The 19996-nt window shown below is 38.5% G+C and overlaps 3 protein-coding genes across 7 annotated transcripts in view; all 3 read left to right on the top strand.

The window, feature by feature from the left end:
* Positions 1-9422, top strand: part of camsap1a (calmodulin regulated spectrin-associated protein 1a) — a 24070-nt gene extending 14648 nt beyond the window's left edge. For 4 of the 5 annotated variants that reach the window (XM_043229885.1, XM_043229884.1, XM_043229887.1 and 1 more), the window contains 12 exons: positions 1-69; positions 1510-1606; positions 1694-1859; positions 1944-2035; positions 2123-2207; positions 3139-5092; positions 5847-5983; positions 6056-6243; positions 6348-6447; positions 7643-7758; positions 7844-7962; positions 8693-9422. The exon at positions 1-69 is cut by the window's left edge and continues 71 nt beyond it. In XM_043229885.1, the coding sequence (XP_043085820.1) occupies positions 1-69; positions 1510-1606; positions 1694-1859; positions 1944-2035; positions 2123-2207; positions 3139-5092; positions 5847-5983; positions 6056-6243; positions 6348-6447; positions 7643-7758; positions 7844-7962; positions 8693-8983 (3414 nt within the window). In that variant the 3' untranslated portion in view covers positions 8984-9422. Of the gene's footprint in view, positions 70-1509; positions 1607-1693; positions 1860-1943; positions 2036-2122; positions 2208-3138; positions 5093-5846; positions 5984-6055; positions 6244-6347; positions 6448-7642; positions 7759-7843; positions 7963-8692 lie in introns of those variants that run through there. The other variant, XM_043229888.1, reaches the window with a different exon arrangement.
* A 1502-nt stretch (positions 9423-10924) lies between these two features.
* On the top strand, positions 10925-13514 carry si:dkey-102g19.3. The gene is made up of 4 exons (XM_043229890.1): positions 10925-12688; positions 12835-12957; positions 13081-13180; positions 13259-13514. Exons 1-4 carry the CDS (start codon positions 12562-12564, stop codon positions 13356-13358), a joined length of 450 nt encoding a protein of 149 aa, XP_043085825.1. The 5' UTR covers positions 10925-12561; the 3' UTR covers positions 13359-13514.
* Positions 13515-14445: 931 nt separating this feature from the next.
* cdk5rap2 (CDK5 regulatory subunit associated protein 2) overlaps positions 14446-19996 on the top strand; it is a 32623-nt gene continuing 27072 nt past the window's right edge. The window contains 4 exon segments of the mRNA XM_043229879.1: positions 14446-14640; positions 17915-17973; positions 18342-18406; positions 19838-19948. Of these exon segments, the coding sequence (XP_043085814.1) occupies positions 14588-14640; positions 17915-17973; positions 18342-18406; positions 19838-19948 (288 nt within the window). The 5' untranslated portion in view covers positions 14446-14587.

Genomic DNA, 19996 nt, shown 5'->3' with positions numbered 1-19996 from the left:
AACGAATACCTGAACCGCTGTTTTTACCTGCACACTGAAGATCTGCTCTACGGCCCGCCGGTGCTGAAGGTTCGTGAGGAATCATTTCGTTCAGTAGTACAACAGTACAGATAAAGAGGTCACCTTCTAAGAAAGCAAATGCAGGAAATAAAAGAGCACCGCATGCATTCTTCAGTGAAAACTGTCCCAGAATGCATTGCGCCAACATCAGACAATCAAAAAATGTATTTAATTGGTATATAAAGTATTTGTACATCATGGTTGTTTTTGTTTTACTGCCATTAATATATGCATATTTAAATAACATAATAATAAGTAAATAATAAATGAATTGCATTGTAGTATTTATTTACTGTATTTAATTTTTTTTAATTAATCGCCATCAATCCCACCTTACATTACATTACATTAAAGTTTTTAAATATACTTTTATATTGTAAAAATTTCACATTCAATCTTCAAATTAATGCACAAACAACATATTTGTAATAATTGTTTAATGGCATGTTTTTTATGATTGAAGGCCCGTATAACTAATACCAAGTAATAATGATTTTCTTGTATAAAAAAAGTAATATTTAACCATTGACTATAGCCATTAATCATTACATTATATGAAGAACTATCAATTTTAACATTTGTTAGACTTATATAAAAATAACTTCTAATTTAAGTGAACTTTAAAAACAGTCTTCACATAAACCCATTATAATAAATGTTACATTTTGCTATATGTGCCCTTTCAGCAGAAATGTACAAAAAAATTAATTATTATTGAAGTTATTAAACAGTAAATAAGTACAGATAAATACACAAAAAATTACTAAAAGAAAAACTGAAATAAAAATAATTGAAAGCCAATTAAAAAATAAACATTTAATTAAATACAATTATTCAGTTTTAGTATATATTTACTGCATATAAACCAAACCTAAAAGAATTAATAAAGTTTTATTTTTTATTTTATATATATATATATATATATATATATATATATATATATATATATATATATATATATATATATATATATATATATATATATATATATATATATAAAACTGAAAAGAAATATGTAAATATTGAATATGTAGTACTAACATTACTAAAACGAATGCGGAAATAAAAATAAAGTCAAATGGAAATATAAAAAGATAATAACATTGGCAAAAGCTGAAAAATAACCCTGAAAATAAAATAAATGCTTATTCAAAATATTGATAAACACTGTAAACCGTATTTAAATAAATGAAATAAAATAAGTTGTTGATGTAATTAATCAATTTTGTACATCATGATCATATTTGTTGCACTGTCTGTAATTTATACAGATTTTCATTCAAACCAATTAATATTGAATTTAAATAATACAGCAATTCTATTTTAGTACAGTGTATAAATATTTACTGTATTACTGTATAAAAGTTGAATTGCCTTGAAATGACAAAACAGTGAAAAATAAAAATACCTCTGTGCATTCCAGTCTTTGACTTGTTCTTGTTTTTCCAGCATAACGTCATGGTTTTCATTGCTGAGCTCTTCTGGTGGTTTGAAGTAGTGAAGCCGGACTTCGTAAAGCCAAGAGACCTCCAAGAGATCAAAGACGGTAAGAATCCCGTCTTTAAAGTGCGCTACTTTTCTCATGAACACTACGTTTCAGTGTGATTGACGACTCATTGCTCCAATCCGACAGTGAGAGCGTCTCTTCAGCCAAAGAGTTCCCGCCCCCATGTGCCCATATCCAATGCCACCAAGAGAAGCTTCTTAACCCCGTCTCCTTCAGCCGACTCGCTGGCGACAGCCGCCACTCCCGAGGGCTGTGTGCGCTATTACCTGCACCCTGAGGAGTCCTCGTCTGTGTAAGTCTGTTAGGACCGCGCTGCAGTACGCACCTTGCAGGACATCGATTGTTTTATAAAACCAATATTTGGTTTTCGTCTCAGAACAAACAGAAGCCCCTCCCACAGCCCCTCCCACCCGCTCCTCCCACTGCGGCAGAGACAGCAGAAGCCCACTCAGGGGGAGGAGCATTCAGGTAACGACGTCTTCTAATCAGACTTTCAGAAAAATTCACGTATCGCTCTTACGTTGAACGGTCGTCTTTCTCTGTCATTGTGAGCAGAGCTCAGGAACAGGTCCAACTCTCTGTCCCGTATGGATGGACTCATGCTTGGATCACAGTTTGCCTGGACAGAACGGAAACAAAGGTTAGGGTCTGGTCAAATGTCTGGTCAAATGTATTTATATATATATGTGTGTGTGTGTGTGTGTGTGTGTGTGTGTGTGTGTGTGTGTGTGTGTGTGTGTGTGTGTGTGTGTGTGTGTGTTCAAGACACACATACGGCACGTTTTAAAATATTTCTATATTTATACTCATATAATTTATATATACAGTAGTAAACACTTGAAGTGGATTGAAACCTTTCATCAAAGATTTTCTAAAACTAATATGTGTTCTTGTCTTAGGACAAATTTGAATAACCTTTTTGATCCATTTAAAAGTTTGACTAATAAATATATAAATGCATGTGTGTGTGTATTTGTGTGTACACGTTATAAATATACACCATAAAAACATAATGTACAAAATATTAATTTTGGTTGCGATTATTTGCTCGTTGACAGCAATAATATTTTTATAATATTTATTGGTAAAAAAATATTTTGATACTTTTCAAATAGAATAAATATTATACAACATAAAATAAAACACAATACAAAAATTGGAATTCTTGCTCTAGGAACAAATTTAAATAGAATAAGTTGCTGAAGTACTAAAGTTAATCAAAATAAAACTGAAATTAAAGCCAAATAGAAAACAAATATTATAAATGACAAAAGCACACCGTAAACATTAAAAAAACGCTAAACTGAAATTAAAATTCTAATTCAAAATACATAATAAAAATAACATTTTATAAAATTCTATTTCATTTCTGTTCATTTTCATTGCTTATTTTTGTAAACACAGGAAATTAAATATAAATGAAAGATACTTTATTTCTTATACGCTTCACATCTCAAATAATTATTTTCTTCTTTTATTTGGAAATCATTTTGAAATCTCTGTAGGTTTACAGTTTATCTAGCCCAGAACTTGAATTAATGACTAACTGGTTTAAATCTCTGTTTACTCAGGCCCATCTCTCAGATGGAGATGGACTGGGAACGTGTATGTGGCGATAATATCAGCTTGGCTCGATCCATAAGCAAGGACAGTTTAGCTTCCAACGTCATCTCCATCACTCCACGACACCGCATCAACGGCCAGCCCCTCCCCCAGACACGTCACTATGACAACCAGGAGGAAGAGGAGGAGCTACTGGCCGTGATTAACCCAGAGGGCGCGTCTGCATCCAGAGACTCAAAAGCCGAGGGTTTCTTCTTGGAACCGTTGCAGCCTGCGGTTCTACGCCCGAATAAGGAGAAAACGGGGGTTAGTAAGTGGGAGGAGAGTGGAGAGGGGAGGAGTCAGGGGCGGCGAGGGGCGTATACTCCTACAGAATGCACTCTTAACCGGACGTTTACGCCGATCGGTAGCACCGAGCGAGCAAGCTCTCGAGCGCAATCTCCCGGAAGCTTCTTCCTTCACGAAGACGTGGAGTGCGTGAGGGACAGTCCTCTCGGAGGCTGGGAGGACATCGTCTCCGATTCAGAGTTTGAGGAGGATGAGGAAATAGAGGTCCAGGAGCAAGAGCTCTCCAAAGCTGTTCTGATGCACGCTGGGAGGAAATGCACGGGAGAGGAAGAGGAGTCTGCGAAACTGCGCGAGGACGTTTGCTTGCGTGAACGGGACGATAAGGAAGGCGCCAGTGGACGGGCGAGTCCCTGCCCCAGCATGCTGTCGCAGGCCAGCAGCACATCGACCGGCACTGGCCGCATGACGAGCTTCGCAGAGCGCCGCAGACACAGAGTCGGGTTCCCCGATGGCTGCTACAGCACCGGGAGCTCGCAGACGACCACTCCTGACGGGTCAGAAAGCGTGCAGTTCCCTGTAGACGCGAGTCCAGGAACGCCAAGCGGCCGACCCGGGCTCGCTTCCGAACTCGTGCACCTTCGCATGCAGCTGGAGGAGAAACGGCGCGCTATTGAGATGCAGAAAAAGAAGATGGAGAACCTTTCGGCTCGGCAGCGGCTGCAGCTGGGAAAAGCGGCGTTTCTGCATGTCGTCAAAAAGGGGAGGAGCGACACGCTGCCACACCCACTCAAAACCGGAGTCGCGTTTAAAGAAAAGCCACTCGCGAAGGACGACTCGTGTGTTGAGGTTCTGAAAGCCCAAGGAAAAGACTCAGAGTGTAAAGAAACTCCGGTAGAGGAGGATAAGGACAATCGTTTGAGTGCAACTGGAGGGGGCGGGGCTTCGGATGATGTGGGCGGAGAACCAGATCTTAGCGAATGTAGCCGTTCCATTGAGCTCCTCAACGAAGCGATCGGAGCAATACAGCAGCAAATGATGCAGCTGTCTGTCCAGCAGGATTTGCTCATGAAACAGACCGTCCAGTCCCCGCCGGAGACCAAACCGAGCACTGTGCCGCCCTTAAACGAACTCCCGCCTGAGCAACCTGAGGTGAAGTCGCGCCTCTCCGTGCAATTCACGGAAACCCTTTCCACGGCGACCAAACGTCCTCCCAGGCTCAGCTCGAGTCGTACACCTCGGACCAAACCCAGCGACCTCAAACTGAGCAAAGATACAAACGGTCGTCCAGCGACAAAAGCCAGCACTCCGACACCGGGAGGCAGGACCCCCCGGGCTGAGAGTGAGGAAGAGGGCGGGGCTAAAGATGGGGGGCGTGGATTAAAAGGAATTATTCGCAATACTACTTTCAGACTGCAGGATGCCGCAAACCGACGCGCCGACAGCCTCGAGTCGCCCCAGAGCGAGCTCCCTCCGGTGGAGCCGTCGCCCGTGGATCTGACCCGGGAGCGGAGCGAGTCCAGCGGCTCTGGAAAGGAGAACGTTCCCATTCCGTCCGAGGAGAACAGAACGAAAGCACAGCTGATCGAAGTGGACCTATCTGACCTGGCTGAACCGGCTGAAACTAGCACAGAAACTGACGGGGAACAGAAATCTGGACTGGGCTTCTTCTTCAAGGTACCAGAGCATTTTTGTAAGATGATGATGATGATGATGATGATGATGATATATTTTTAAATCTGTAATTATAATATGATTCTGTCAATCTGTGTGTTATATTGCGTTGTAAAAAAATCTAATTATATTATTATAAAAAGAGTTATTTTAATGTGATTTTATTATTATTATTATTGTTACTAATTAGATCTAAAAAGTGTGGGTTAATATATATTTTTAATTATTATTATAACTATTATTACTATTGTTATTTAAAAGTTTTTAAATCTATTATTATAATATAGTTTCTGTTATTCTGTTATTTCTGTTATCTGTTAAATCTATTCCAATAATACTTAAACATGTTGTTTTAATGTGATTTTATTTTTATTAGTTGTTGTTGTTTTTTATTGTTGCTTATTCACTTTTTTTAAGAAATAAAACTTGAATTATTTATTGAACATTGATGTTGTTTACCATATTGCTATTGCTAGCATTTCTTAAAGGTCATAAGAAGGTCAAAGAGAACAGTGATCAATAATAAAATAAAATATATGAACCTTTCGTAACTCTTTAAAATTTAGTTTCGCGTGCATGCAAAGTCAAAAACACTAATTTTCTTATAACTATGTATTTATTTTTGCCTTATTTGTTCAATGACGACCCAAACGATTCACTCAACGATAAATTTTTCCAACTTGTCATATCTTGCCTGGCTATTTTTTTTTTTCTTAGCATTTGAAATTAAAACCAATGTCTCCATCTCTGCCGGCAGGATGATCAGAAAGCAGAGGACGAGCTGGCTAAGAAGAGGGCAGCGTTCCTCCTCAAACAGCAGCGGAAGGCCGAAGAAGCCCGGGTACGCAAGCAGCAGCTGGAGGCGGAGTCAGAGCTCAAGCGAGACGAAGCCAGGTATCAATCGCGCTCGATCTGTTCGTTGTTCCTCTGTAGAAGAGCTGCTGCTCATACGTTTGTTTGTGTCAGACGGAAAGCCGAGGAAGAGCGTGTTCGTAAAGAGGAAGAAAAGGCTCGTAGGGAGCTGATCAAACAGGAGTACCTGCGCAGGAAGCAGCAAGAACTTCTGGAGGAGCAGGGCGTGGCCAAACCACGCCCACGGAACAGAAGGCCCCGCCCTAAATCGCTGCATCGTGCTGAATCTTCCTGTTCTGCTCGTGAGAAAGCTTCACGTTTAATGTGGCTTATCTCTGACTTGCCAGGCCTGACTTTAACCTCGCTCTCTCTCTCTCTCTCTCTCTCTCTCTCTCTCCCTCTCCAGCGGTCAGTCTCTGTTCTGCTCCCTCCGGATCCTCTCTGTCGCTGGCCTCTGCTGCTACTGAAGGTGACAGTGTGGCGTCAGGAGGAGCCAGCTCTCACAGGTGACACGCAACACACCAACGTTTTTTTGGACGTAAAATGATAGGTGTACGCCAAAATGTTCGTTATTTATTAGATTTAATTTTGCATTTAGATGCAAGAAAAGAATGCATTTAAAGGAAAAAAAAGAATGCATTTAAAGGAAAAAAAAGAATGCATTTAGATGCAAAAAAAAATAATGCGTTTAGATGCAAAAAAAAAGAATGCGTTTAGATGCAAAAAAAAAGAATGCGTTTAGATGCAAAAAAAGAATGCGTTTAGATGCAAAAAAAAAAGAATGCGTTTAGATGCAAAAAAAAAAGGATGCATTTAGATGCATATAGATGCAGATGCTTTTATCCAAAGCGACTTACAAAACGAAGACAACAGAAACAATCAAAACTGACAAAAGAGCAACTAAAAAAGCACTATGAGAAGTCTCAGTCAGCGTAACACAATACACAATGGTTTTTATTTTTATTTTAATAGTTATTAAAGAAAAACTAGTAGTTAGAGAACATATATGCAGTTGATAGAGGGAAAAGGTGGTGTTTTATTTATTTTTAATTTCAAATGTATTTAAATTTAATTAATTTTTATTTTAAAACAACTAGAATAGATAACACTAGAGTTAAATTTATGTAGATTTCTTAGCACGTCACACTTTGAGTAGACGGATACACGCTAGCTACTTCAGAGCTACTTGATGTATTATATATTTTTTAAATAAATTATTGATTTATCGCTATTTTTTTTTGTGTAATATATTTGTAGTGTGTTTGTATTTTTCTTAACTTTTTTATTTGTATTAGTGTTTTCAAACAATAACAATAAATTGTATACAAAATAAAAGTTTTTTGTTTGCATATTTGTGTGCTCTGTGTATAAATACACACACATACAGTTTGTATAAAAAAATAGCATGTCTATATTATAAATAAATATACTTAATATTTTAAACTTTCTGAAAGATATATTTTAGATATTTTTCCGAAATATATGCATGCACGTTTGTGTATTTTTATATACATAATAAATATACACAGCACGCATACATATATTATGCAAACTACATTTTTTCCATGTGATTTAATCGCAAATAATCCTGTAGTTGTTAATAAATTTGTATGAGAATGCTGTATGTTTAATGTATTGTAATAATTACATCTACAGTCGTCAGATTATAATAACACCTAGGTTCCTGAATGTGTGTTACAGGGAGGAATCTGTGGAATCGTTTCCTGTACTGAGCCGAAACGCGAGCAGGAACATGGAGCGAGACTGGGACAACGGCTCCACCGCCTCCTCCATCACATCTGTAGCAGAATACAACGGTGACGCGCCTTCCAACTCTTCTTCAGTGCGTGAATACTGAATGATGTTAGCTCGCGCGTTTATTCACTTCCTGTCTGTCCTCAGGCCCCAGATTATTTAAGGAGCCAAGTGCAAAGTCCAACAAAGCGATCATCCAGAATGCCATCGCTCACTGCTGCCTCGCGGGAAAAGTCAATGAAGCCCAGAAGAACGCTGTTCTGGAGGTGAGGAGCGTTTCTGTGTGCGCCGCCGCTCTACTCTACTTGTGCAACACATTTTACGGATGCTGGGATTAGCATATTTGCATGACTTGTTACATAGCATAAATTTAGTTTTTTAGGTTTTATATACTTTTAAGTATACACTAAACCTTTAGTATGTAGTATGTGACCCTGAGTTACACATCACCTGAAGAAATAAGGATAGGAAAAATCTAAATATTATGAAAATCACCTTTAAAATTGTCCAAATTAAGTTCTTAGCAATGCATGTTACTAATCAAAAAATGTGTTTTAATATATTTAGGAAATTAACTGAATGTCTTCATGGAGCATGATCTTTACCTGATAGCCTAATGATTTTTGCCATAAAATAAATAACTAATAAAAAACTAATAAAAAAACAAACAAAACTACCACATTACCACATAATATATTATTGGCATAGAAATATATATATATAAATAAAGTGTGTGTGTGTGTGTGTGTGTATATGTATGTGTGTGTGTATATATATATATATATATATATATATATATATATATATATATATATATATATATATATATATATATATATATATATATATATATATATATATATATATATTACTAGATAGATAGTTTAAGACAGTACTGTCTTAAACAAAGTAAAAAATGTACAAATTGAGCACTTACTTTTATATTTCTGTGTATATTTCTCTGTATATGTTTAACCCGTCGCTGTAATTCCACAGGAAATTGAGCGTTGTGAATCCAACCACCTGATAATCCTTTTCCGTGACGGTGGATGTCAGTTCCGGGCGCTGTACGTATATTCCCCCGAAACGGAGGAGATCGTGAAGCTCAAAGGCACCGGGCCGCGCGCCATCAGCCGCAAAATGATCGACAGACTCTACAAGTACAGCTCCGACCGCAAACAGTTCACCGTCATCCCCGCCAAGTCGGTCTCGGTCAGCGTAGACGCCCTCACCATCCACAGCTACCTGTGGCAGGCCAAGCGGCCGAGCACGTCCAAGAGGAAATGATCTCTGATTGGCTGCGCTCCGGTCTCTTAAACTGCCGTTTTGCTGATGAGCAGGCCTCCTGATATTCTACTGGTCCACTGGACTCCCGCTTTCCTATTGGCTCACCAGCCGCCGCGCTCCTATTGGCCGCTGGAGGTCGGAAGTGGGTGGAGCTTGATGTTTGATTGACAGAGTTAACGAATGTGTTTTAGGTTTACTTCATCATTCGGTGTTTGTTCGTTGTTTTTTTTTAGGCAGGAATCTGCATGTGACACTTTTCTGTTTGATTTTACCATAGTATTAATTTCCAGAAAAATCACACTCCCACTACTTGAACTGAATTATGGTTGCTATGGTTACTCGGACACGTGTGAATGTGTGTACGAGCGCGTCCGCTTCTTCGCTTTTCTCATATCTCTCCATATGCTGTTGTTCATATGTGACACTCACTTTAGCAGTCCATATGCTGTGTGTGTGTGTGTGTGTGTGTGTGTTTAGTGTGTGCAAGTGTGTGTGAACAGTGTGTGTGTGTGTGTGTGTGTGGTGAGTGTGTGTGTGAGTGTGTGTGTGTGTGTGTGAAGGGAGTGTGTGTGTGTGTGTGTGTGTGTGTGTGTGTGTGTGTGTGTGTGTGTGTGTGTGTGTGTGTGTGTGTGTGTGTGTGTGTGTGTGAGAGTGTGTGTGTGTGTGTGCGAGAGAGTGTGTGTGTGAGAGATGTGTTGACTTGTGTCATGTGTGTTAGTGTGTGTAACATGTGTTTATCATGTAGAGAGTGTGTGTGTGTGTGTGTGCGAGAGAGTGTGTGTGTAGATGTTGACTTCTTCATGGTTATAACATGTTTTATCATGGAACACTTCTGTATTATCCATCTTTCCTCTTCCTCATGTATTCACGTCGGCTGCTTACAGTATTAATGTACTTTCCTAAATCTCCACTAAAGAGTCAGATTGTCATAGAAACACATTGCCACTGTGTGTGTGTGTGTGTGTGTGTGTGTGTGTGTGTTCAGTAAAGAGTTAAAGAATGTATGCACTCCAGGGACTCCTGTGAGCAGGGCTTTCTGTTCTATATGTTTGGATTGTACAAAACTTTGCTTTAACTTTTCTTTATTAGCCTATTATTATTATTATTATTATTATTATTTACCATATATTTATTTTAAAGAAAACACTGAAATTTAATAAATTATACAACCAAAATGATGCCTGTCTTGTGGTGTAATTTTAACAGTCTGACCAAAATATAAATCAATGTTTTTAGGGTCAAACACGGTAAGTCTAGTTCTGGGTCTGAACTCTTCATCCCTGATCTTCCTCACAGCCAGGTAACTATCACATCTGCCTTGAATCAGTCGATCAGTGAATCAGTCGATCAGTGAATCAGTCGATCAGTGAATCAGTCGATCAGTGAATCAGTCGATCAGTGAATCAGTCGATCAGTGAATCAGTCAATCAGTGAATCAGTCGATCAGTGAATCAGTGCTAAAGCGAGCTTTGCTTTGTTCGTGCATGAACCGGTTGGTTTAAAGTTGGAAGTGTTTATGCTGTCTTCAGTTATTTTTCTAGACAATCATTCTTTGCTCTTCTGTTCAAGCATGAACTCTTTAAAGTCCTGTCTGTTTAGACCGTTTACGTTCATGAATGTCTGTTCGGGGTTAATGTCTGAAAAGATGAAATGTAAAAAATTGCATCCAACGGGAACAAACTTCATCACCATAGTAAGTAAGCAATGCTCTCACTTTCTCCTCGCAGCCACTTTTTAATTTGAAACGTCTCATATTTCTATAAATCACAGGCTCTGTTGACACCAGCTGTTTAAGTCCTAGATCTGTCTGACCGTCATAACATCTTTCTTCTACAACGGTTACTCTGAACCTCCTTCGGAGGATATCATCCAGCTTCTGTGTGTGTGTGTGTGTGTGTGTGTGTATAGAATAATAATTTGCTCAGTGAGAGAAGCTGAAAAGTGAAATTTGAATAATAACCCTAAAAGCTGTTTCTCCATCACTGTTCAGTTTATTTATTAATATATAAAAGCATAATTCCTCACCCTTAGCTCTTGACACAGAGCTTCTCTGCATGTTCTACTTGTCAGAATGTGATGCAAGAAAAAATAAAAATGCATTGGAAAAGATGCACGTAAACCAAACATTATAAGGCAAAAAGGTAAACGACACTTTTATAGTGAAAGTAATTTTGTCAAGTTTTTAAAACGCATGAATCAAGACACACTAAAAGCTGAAACGTCTCGCTCGAGCTTGACTTTATTCAGGAAAACACAGCTGCTCCTCTTTATCTATGAATCTTTCATTTATCGTCTCACAAAAAAATATCCTATTTTATTCACATAACGTTTCATTTAAACCTGTGTGCATAGTATCCGTGCTATCTGCTATCACGGAAAAGGACTAATATATAGAATTTAGGATGGATAATATGCACATTAAGACATGTCCCGTTTATCCATCAGGGGCCACAGATGATCACGCATCGCGTCTTTTCATTCAGTTCTTAGGTTTTTCAACTTTTTTTGTGTCTGTAAAGCAGCTTTTAACACAAATGAATGCTTTTTGTTAGAGAAAGGAGCGAAAACATAAGAGAGAAGAATAATGTTTGTGGTAATGAAGTAGATTAATGTGCAGCACAGATCATGAAGAACTGATCTCCTGTCTGTTTCTGTTCCTTTAAACCCTCAGATGATTTCAGAAGACTTATAGAGCTCTTAATTGACGTTAATTTGATGGAAAAGATCCACATGAATATTCTGTTACTTGTTTCCATTTCTTTACACACAAAGAAAAAGATTTAGTATCCATCGAAATGAATTAAAACTCAGAATATGACACAAACCTGCAATAATTAAATATGCTAAATAACACAAATGCATCTAATCCCATTTTATTAGCCAATGTCTTTGCTGCTGACTTTTGACGATCCAGTTCAAATAAGACCAAATGATATATATTCTTCCTTCAGCCTGGGGTTTATTCATTACACGTTTTGCACAAAAGGGCTTTTCGTTTGATATAAAAATGACTTCTTATATTAAAAACAAGCAACCAAGTGCTGCTCGGATATAAAAAAGCAATGCAAAGGGTTACTTTCCATAAAAAGTACCGTAATTAGTTTTTTTCTTTAGAGAGTAACACGGTATTGTGACGTGTTTGACTTGTATTGAGGTGAGCGGACCGTTTCATGGTCTGGACCGTGGTTTCTTTCTCACTGATGTACCTGGATGTAAACGTCGTGGCTTGTTTTTGCTGGAGGATGCTGCCGCTCATAAAAGACACAAGGAAACGGTTTCTGTTGGTCGTGGCTCCGTGGCGAGATGCATCCTCGAGTCTCCTCCGTCCTTCTTCTCGTCGTTCTTCTCTCTGGAGGTAGAAAAAGCACACGGCATGTTGAACGTGTTTAGTAAGGCAGGCCTGAATGCCTCTCTCTGTGTCTTTTAAGGACTCTCTCTGGTCTGCAACGATTGCCGGGGACGCGCTTGTACGAGAAAGAAGACGTGTGACGAGAAACGCAGCAGGTGCAAGAAACACTCGACTACTTGGGTGAGCTGCAATTGATTGCACATTTCTCGTTTTCAGCTTAAAAAAAAGCATGAAACACCTTTTCACTCGTCCGTTGAAGAGGCAGCGCTGGAGTACTAGAGAGTGGTTTGTTGTGACAGGACGGTATAGAGACCTGAGCGAGGAGCGCCTGACCATCACGTGCAGGAACAGGAAAGGTACAGGCTGTAACTAGAGATGCTTTACGCTTGATCTCTTTCCAGTGTGCACGTTCTTCTCGTTCTTATACTGTACAGCGCTTTGATGCAACCTGTGTTAATAAAAATGATTGATTGATTGATTGATTCCGTCTTTTTTTATGCAGAAACGATGCAGGAAAGCTTGTCTTGGGGCTGTGAGAGCTGGTCTTTCAGCACGGGCTGCTGGAGGAAGGTGTTTTCCGTCCAGTGCTGCGACACCAACGCCTGCAACAGAGACGCTGTTACCGGTATCACTCTCTAACTACGAAAATCTGAACGCTTTGTTTAAAAGAGATTGGAGTGCTGTGGAATGATGCCGCACATCCGGTTCCGTGCGCTCCTGCATGTTAACGTTTGACTGCCGTTTGCAGGCTTTTCTTCTCGTATCCCCAACAGACAGAAATGTTTCACTTGCGATGATGAGAGCGGCTCAAAAGTGATGAGCTGTTGGGGGGACCGCCAGAGAGAACGGTGAGAACGAAGAGGTTTTCTCCTCACAGACTCCACGCCGATACCCCCCTTGACGTCGCTTTTCTTCCTCGTTGATAGAAAGCGTAAAGGCCGTCAAGGGATGCGTGTCGAGATCCGCCTGCAAGCGGAAGCTCGGGTCCTACGGGAACATCACGTGCTGCTCAGGGAAGCTGTGTAACGGCGTTCAGCTTCCTGTTCCTCTTCTCTTCTTCATCCTGCTGCGCTGAACCCAGACGCTCCTCACCTTCACCTGCGTTTTAATAAAGAAAGACGGCACTGTCTGAAATCATTTGATTCAAAACTATTGCTGCCGAACGATTAATCGCTTCCAAAATAAAAGTTTTTGCTTGCATTGTACCTTTGTGTATTTATTACGCATGTATAAATGCACACACGCATATAATTATTTACAGGTGTTTTACATCAATATAATCATATTATTATATGGCGTGTTGAAGAACTTTTTTTTACTTTTAGTTTTTTTCTTATTTCAAACCACATTTCCTCTGTAAGCGTGCATGGAAATTCTTTTGCTATTAAACCTGGTCTGACTCTGTATTCAGCGTCTCCTGCCAGCAGATGACAGCAGATAGTCTGATTACAAGCAAGACATTTAAGTTTACGTTTAAAGTGTATTTAATGGATGAAACAGACTCATAACTGATATTGATTCATAACTGACTCATATTGTTATTGAATTAGAATGACAATAAATGAGGGATTTTTTTTATCACTTTTAAATCTCCATCAATACGTGATAAATATTAAAGCTAAACACGCATAAATGCGTTTAAAACTATTCAAAATCGTATAATTTATTTCTACTAAATACCATTGGGTTATTAAATTCAAATTCAACAATGTCTTATTAATGAACGATTTAAAGGTTATTCAATTCCATATATAATTTGGCAAAATATTTAAAATTTAATTTCTAAATTACTTGTAAATTGTAAAAATGTAAATACATTTTCTTGGCGTTTCTTACAGCGTGACGCCCACAATTGGCTTGACAGCCAATAGGAGTGAAGTAGAGGCGGGCTAATAGACCTCTTCTATCCAATCATCTTGCACACCACAGCAACGCAGTCTTTTTAACATTCACAAAACATTCTCACCACTAGAAGGTACCATGCAATATCAGTCTAAATAATAAATCAGTATGATTTAACATTATTATGCATAATAAATATGCTAAGTGTTGAAGAACTAAGAACCGCCCAACCCCTTAAACTTTGCGCGTGCTCGCACGGTGACGTCACGGGTTTTAAAATGGCGGTTCCAACGTCTGCTTTGAAAATACATTCATAATCTGCCGCTCAGAGTCAAAAAATAATACAACGGGCGTCATGTTTTGAGAGAAATACTGTTCAGCGATTAAACAAAACCCTCTTATTTCGATCCAGAATGGATTCTGTGGTCGGAGAGGATCAAACGCTGCCGTTTGACATCAATCTGAGGTGAAGCGCTTTATTTTTTTATTTCTGTCAGAGTCTGTCAGGTAACGTTAGCGTTAGCATGTTAGCGCGAGTGAAGAAAACGTTTAAAATAAGGACGAGAATGGTTCCTATCAGATATATTCAGTATGTTATTCAACATAACAATTTTAAAACGGTTGGTGGAAATCCACTCGACAGATAAAACAAGATGAGTCTACGTTAGAATTAGAGCACATTGAGCTATACTCCGAAATCGTTAAGATTACCAATTTAATTGTTAGATTTGTAACTTCATTTAACCTTTATCACGATTTGCGAATGTATTATCTCAGAAAACCCCCACATGATGCTATTGTTATTAACTTTCACCCGTCTGACAGCTATGTGTTTTCTTGACAGCTGCAAAGACGAATTTATAAAAGCCTCTTAGTTTATTTGATTCAGTTCCGACTCGTGTATCAGTATACATCTGATATGTGTACACTTATGAATATTTAAATATCTTGCATTGACATTTTCTGTTTAACTGGAATCTGATAAAGTGTATCCAGCTTTTTGTGTTTATCATTATATTGTTGTTCACGCGTGGAGTTTTAGTTTGAATCTCACAGCCTTCGTGTTAAAAACAAAACACACATGATCCTCTTAGTTAAATATAGCAGGGACTCGATCTCTGAAGCATCTGAGCACACGAGGCTGTTTTTGACATTGTTTACTGCCTTCAGGAGTCAGATCAGTGTTTCAGGAAAATCACAAAGCGTGATCAGACGGGGATTATTAAATAATTGTAATGCATTGAGAAATAATTAATTTTTATGCCTCGATTGCAGTGCTTTAAATATAGCCATGTCATGCATTAAAAATAGATGCATGTCTGCATTAAACAAAAGTGCAGTTAATAAAGTTGTATGCATTGAATGCAGACCACATCATTTTCAAGCAGATTTAAAGAGTTGGTTTATTAGAGCAGTTAGAAAGAATTGCATTCAGTTTCAGTTTCTAAAGTGGGTTTAGTTGTGTTGAGTAATGCTAACACACACACACACACACACACACACACACACAGAGAGAGAGAGAGAGAGCTGTTATGTGTTGATCATGCGCCGTCATAGAAGAAAGCACATTACTTCCTTCCTGGGAAGTACACATAACGGAACAGCGCTGCTGTTTATTATCTGACGCATTGATCTCTATATTTTATTCTTCTCTTGCCATGTGAACACGAAGGACCGGTGTAGGTAGGTTGTGACTCTGCTACACCTGTGCTGCTTCTGTGTAGAGATGTAGACGGGCAGCTGTGTGTTTGTGGTGGATCACTGCTTTATTTCACATCGCCGACGTCGTCCAGTTCAGCAGGTCACTAATGGGCAGGAGTTGAGGGCTGATTGTCAAGTTGGAGACCGTCTGTGTCGTCCTGATGGTCGTGTCATTGCTTTATAAAGCAGGTGGCAAGCCTGTGGGGAAACACAAGACGAAAGCTGATAGCAGTCAGCCGATTGATTCTCTGTCATCTGAGAGGAGCTTTTAACCAGTTTAAATACAATTCTGAGACTAACTCGGTCGTGGAGCCATAAGACGGTTATTTTAATAGTTTGTGCGTGTCTTCCTGTGGCTAGCACAATGCTAACGGTGCAGGAAAACGTGAGAAGAGGAAGTTATTTGGTCGCGACGTGTTGAAGTCATCGTTTTTTTTCTTCATTCGTCCTGCTCAAAATACTGTAGATTCAATTAAACAGATGGACAATAGTGGCGTTGAGAGACACTGTTTACACTGTTGTTGAGCAAAGTTGCACCTGCTGTTATCCTCACATGAATGTTATGTGTATGTTATGAAAGCTGTTGTATTTTTAGCCTGCATTTTTGTCTAAACGCATAGGATGTAGTGGTCATTTGGGATTTGTGTTGGGCTTTTTCAGTGGATGATGCTGTTATGGAAATATGGCTGATTTGAGAGGAAATAATTAGAGCTCAACCAGTATTTGTAACCTGGTTTTAATAATAACCAGTTTTTATTATTATTATATTTATTATGTATTTATTGTTTTAATATAATAATGATTACAATATTTTTACAAAATGCAGACATGAAAAAATGATTTAAAATAGTCAGGATGTTTATATGGGTCAGTTAACACAAACTAATATAATAATAAAAATAAAAAGATATTTAAATGTTATCTGAGAGTGTAAAATAATATATAATAATAATAATGAAATAAAATACAGTATAAAAAACATAATTCATTTCAGCTAGTTGCATGTAATGAAATAACTAAAACAAACTCCAATAAAATTAAGAAAAACTATATAGACACAAATTACAGAAACTGTGTAAATTGAAAGTAAAAATGTTAAATATAAAATAATAATAATAAAAAACTATATCTAAATAAAAAAATCTTAAAATAATACTTAACTTACTGGCAAATATTTTGATCTTTTTTTTTCTTTTTTTAAACATGGTTAAATATTTTTGTTGTTTAAAAAATGTTTAGCTATTTCGTCTAGTTGCCAGAACAACATTTAGTTAAACGTAATATAGCCTAATAAAAAAAACTAAAATTGAACTGTACAGACATAAAAAGTAAACTTTCTCAAATTAAAATTACGATGAAAAAAGAAAATGTGAAATCATAAATTATTAAATTACAAGTTAGTATTCGAACATTATGCACATGTAAGTATTTGAAACACTTCTAAATAAAATTGCTGATTTATTTCAATGCCACTAATGTCAAATTGGCCTATAAATGGGTCTGTTTGAAAAGATGCATTAGATGCTCAGACGTGCGAGGCTCTTCTGTTTGACAGCTGCTCAGTCTTACGTAAGTCCAGTGTGCCGAGTGTCCCAGCGGGCCTGCCGTAGGTCTGGGTGACTGTCAGAGGAGCAAAGGGGATTGAACTTGATAGGAAGCCAAGAGTTACAGCAAATACACACAAACGCAACATAAACATGCTGTAATCTGTACATTCACATTAGTTTCTGACGGCCCGCTTACATCACGCTCTCGCTTGTAGCCAGTACCGCACTTTAAAGCGGTTATGAAAGCACACACACACTTTATTTCTGCTCCTGCCTCGAGGTCTGGTTATGAGAAGCGTCCACAGACGTATGCATTGTCCATCCACTCAGTGTCTGTGTGTGTTTCCTTGAGCTGGATAGAGAAGCAGAATAGATGCTGGCTGTAGTGTTGAGTAACTGCTGGATGTTTGCACCTGCTTTGTGGATGAACGCTGACAGTTTGGTGTGTGTGTGTGTGTGTGTGTGTGTGTTGTGTGTGTGTTTATGTTGCAGTATTTCCAGGCTGCCAGAGTCTCTGAACAGCGGCAACTTCAGCATGGACGACGTGACAGGTACAAACTCCCTTTTTCTCGTGATGTAATGAGGAATTGATGCTTTTGAACTATTTTGCAGATTCGTTAAAGGAGACAAATCTGTATACTATAGCCTCTGAATTATCTCGATTAAATCGATTACGTAAAAGAACAAGATGAAAAGACCTTTGTTTTGTTCTTCCCTCTGGTTTTTTAACTTGAACACCGTCATGAAGACACACACTTTTAGTATTTCTCTCTGATGTCTGTCCCCGCGTATCACACCACATGGTCTTAATCAGAATTTCATCAAAGCCTCAAAGGGCCGAATGAAAGTAAGAGAGACAATGATGATTTGTGGAGTGAACAGAAGTGTGTTTGTTGATCTGTTGTCTTGTCGTCTGCAGCGCCTCTGTTTCCAGGGCAGAGGATGTCTCCAGCCAAAGCTCTGACCATGAAGGATTACGAGAACGTAAGTACAATAATATCAAAATGTTTGCTTGTGTTAGTGTGTTTTCTCATGAGGTGAGAGAGAAAGGTGCTAGGTTTTAGGCAGGTTTGGGTAGGCTGGGTGTTGAAACATTATTTGACATTATTTTCCTTTTGATGGCAGACTCTACAGTTTGTGCAAAAACAAAACAACACGCCTAGTTAAGAAGTCAAATCAAGAAGATCTATCTTTCAGCATGTCTGTTAATTCTGAACATTTCTAAATAACATTTCAGTATAGGTTTCCTGTTTTTTTTGTTTGTGAGCTAATGAAGAAACAAGTTTGAGCAAACCTGCTCAATTTGAAAGATTTAAGGGGTAATTTACCCTAAAATTAAAATGTTAAAAATACAAATGTTCTGATCTGATTTGGTAGATATTTGGAGAAATGTAGCATTGCATTACTTGCTCACCAACGGATCCTCTGCGGTGAATGGGTGCCGTCAGAATGAGAGACCAGACAGCTGATGAAAATGATGTATTTATCGGCTGTCATTCTGACGGCACCCATTCATGGCAAAGGATTCTTTACCAAATAAGTGATATTATGCTATAATTGATATAATTATAAAATGATATAATTTCTTCTTAGAAACGAACTAATCTGATTTTGACTACATTTACAGAACTTCATTTTAAGAGGTCGTATGCAGCTAGTATTGTTTCTTTTGCAGTAATCATATTCTGGTATGGAATATCTGCCTGTCCATTTAAGGAAAAGTATTTTTTTTATACTAAGATAAAGATCTGTGTGCATTCCTGTGGCTGTGTGTTTCTACAGCACACAAACACACTTTCTCTTATTCAGACACACAGAGACCTTTCAAAGCGAGGTACAGCTGCCCATCACTGTGGCATTTGTGGTTATTCCACACTCTTTCGTTCTATTTGTATATCTTTCTTCCCTTCCCCCTCTTTCTGCCCCAGATGTTGAAGTGAAAAGTGCTTGGAGTACAATGACGCACAGTTCGCTGCCCTGCCAGTCTCTCTCTCTCTCTCTCTCTCTCACACACACACACACACACACACACACACACACACACACACACACACTCATGCCAACCCTCATTACTGACCCACACACAGCCTGTTATAGTCGCTCTGTTTCTCTTTTCTCGTCTCCTCCCTCCTCATCTCTCTTTCAGTTACACGGAGAAAGGCTTTCCTTATGTTTATGAGCTTGAATATCGTAATGAGTAAGAACCGCATATTCAGAAACATTTCAGTATGAAGGAAAGTTCAGCCAAAGTGAAGAAGGTTTTCTTTTGTGAAGTCGTTCAGTCTGGTAAAATCTGACTCAAAAGAACCACTTGTTCATGAATCTGAACTTTCATGAATGTCACGAGAAAACGAAATTCAGGTACATTTGTCTGTGGATAAATAAAGAGTACTAATTTCTTTGGTTTCCCTGTAGCAAATCACAGCTCTGAAGAAGGAGAACTTTAACCTGAAGCTCAGGATCTATTTTCTGGAAGAACGTGTGCAGCAGAAATGTGACGACTCCACAGAGGACATTTACAAAACGGTGACTGACGCACACGGTCACATACAAACAAGTGCACACACGACATAG

This window comes from Puntigrus tetrazona, unplaced genomic scaffold (assembly GCF_018831695.1).
Source record: "Puntigrus tetrazona isolate hp1 unplaced genomic scaffold, ASM1883169v1 S000000116, whole genome shotgun sequence".
In the NCBI taxonomy this organism is placed as follows: Eukaryota; Metazoa; Chordata; class Actinopteri; order Cypriniformes; family Cyprinidae; genus Puntigrus; species Puntigrus tetrazona.
This window is presented reverse-complemented; position numbering and strand designations above follow the sequence as displayed.

Bases quoted from the DNA above. Each gene is read 5' to 3' on its own strand.
- si:dkey-102g19.3 (XM_043229890.1), top strand. From the start codon at position 12,562: ATGAAACACCTTTTCACTCGTCCGTTGAAGAGGCAGCGCTGGAGTACT. The intron at 12,958-13,080 runs GTATCACTCTCT...TGCCGTTTGCAG, and splicing joins CAACAGAGACGCTGTTACCG to GCTTTTCTTCTCGTATCCCC. The intron at 13,181-13,258 runs GTGAGAACGAAG...CCTCGTTGATAG, and splicing joins GGGGACCGCCAGAGAGAACG to AAAGCGTAAAGGCCGTCAAG.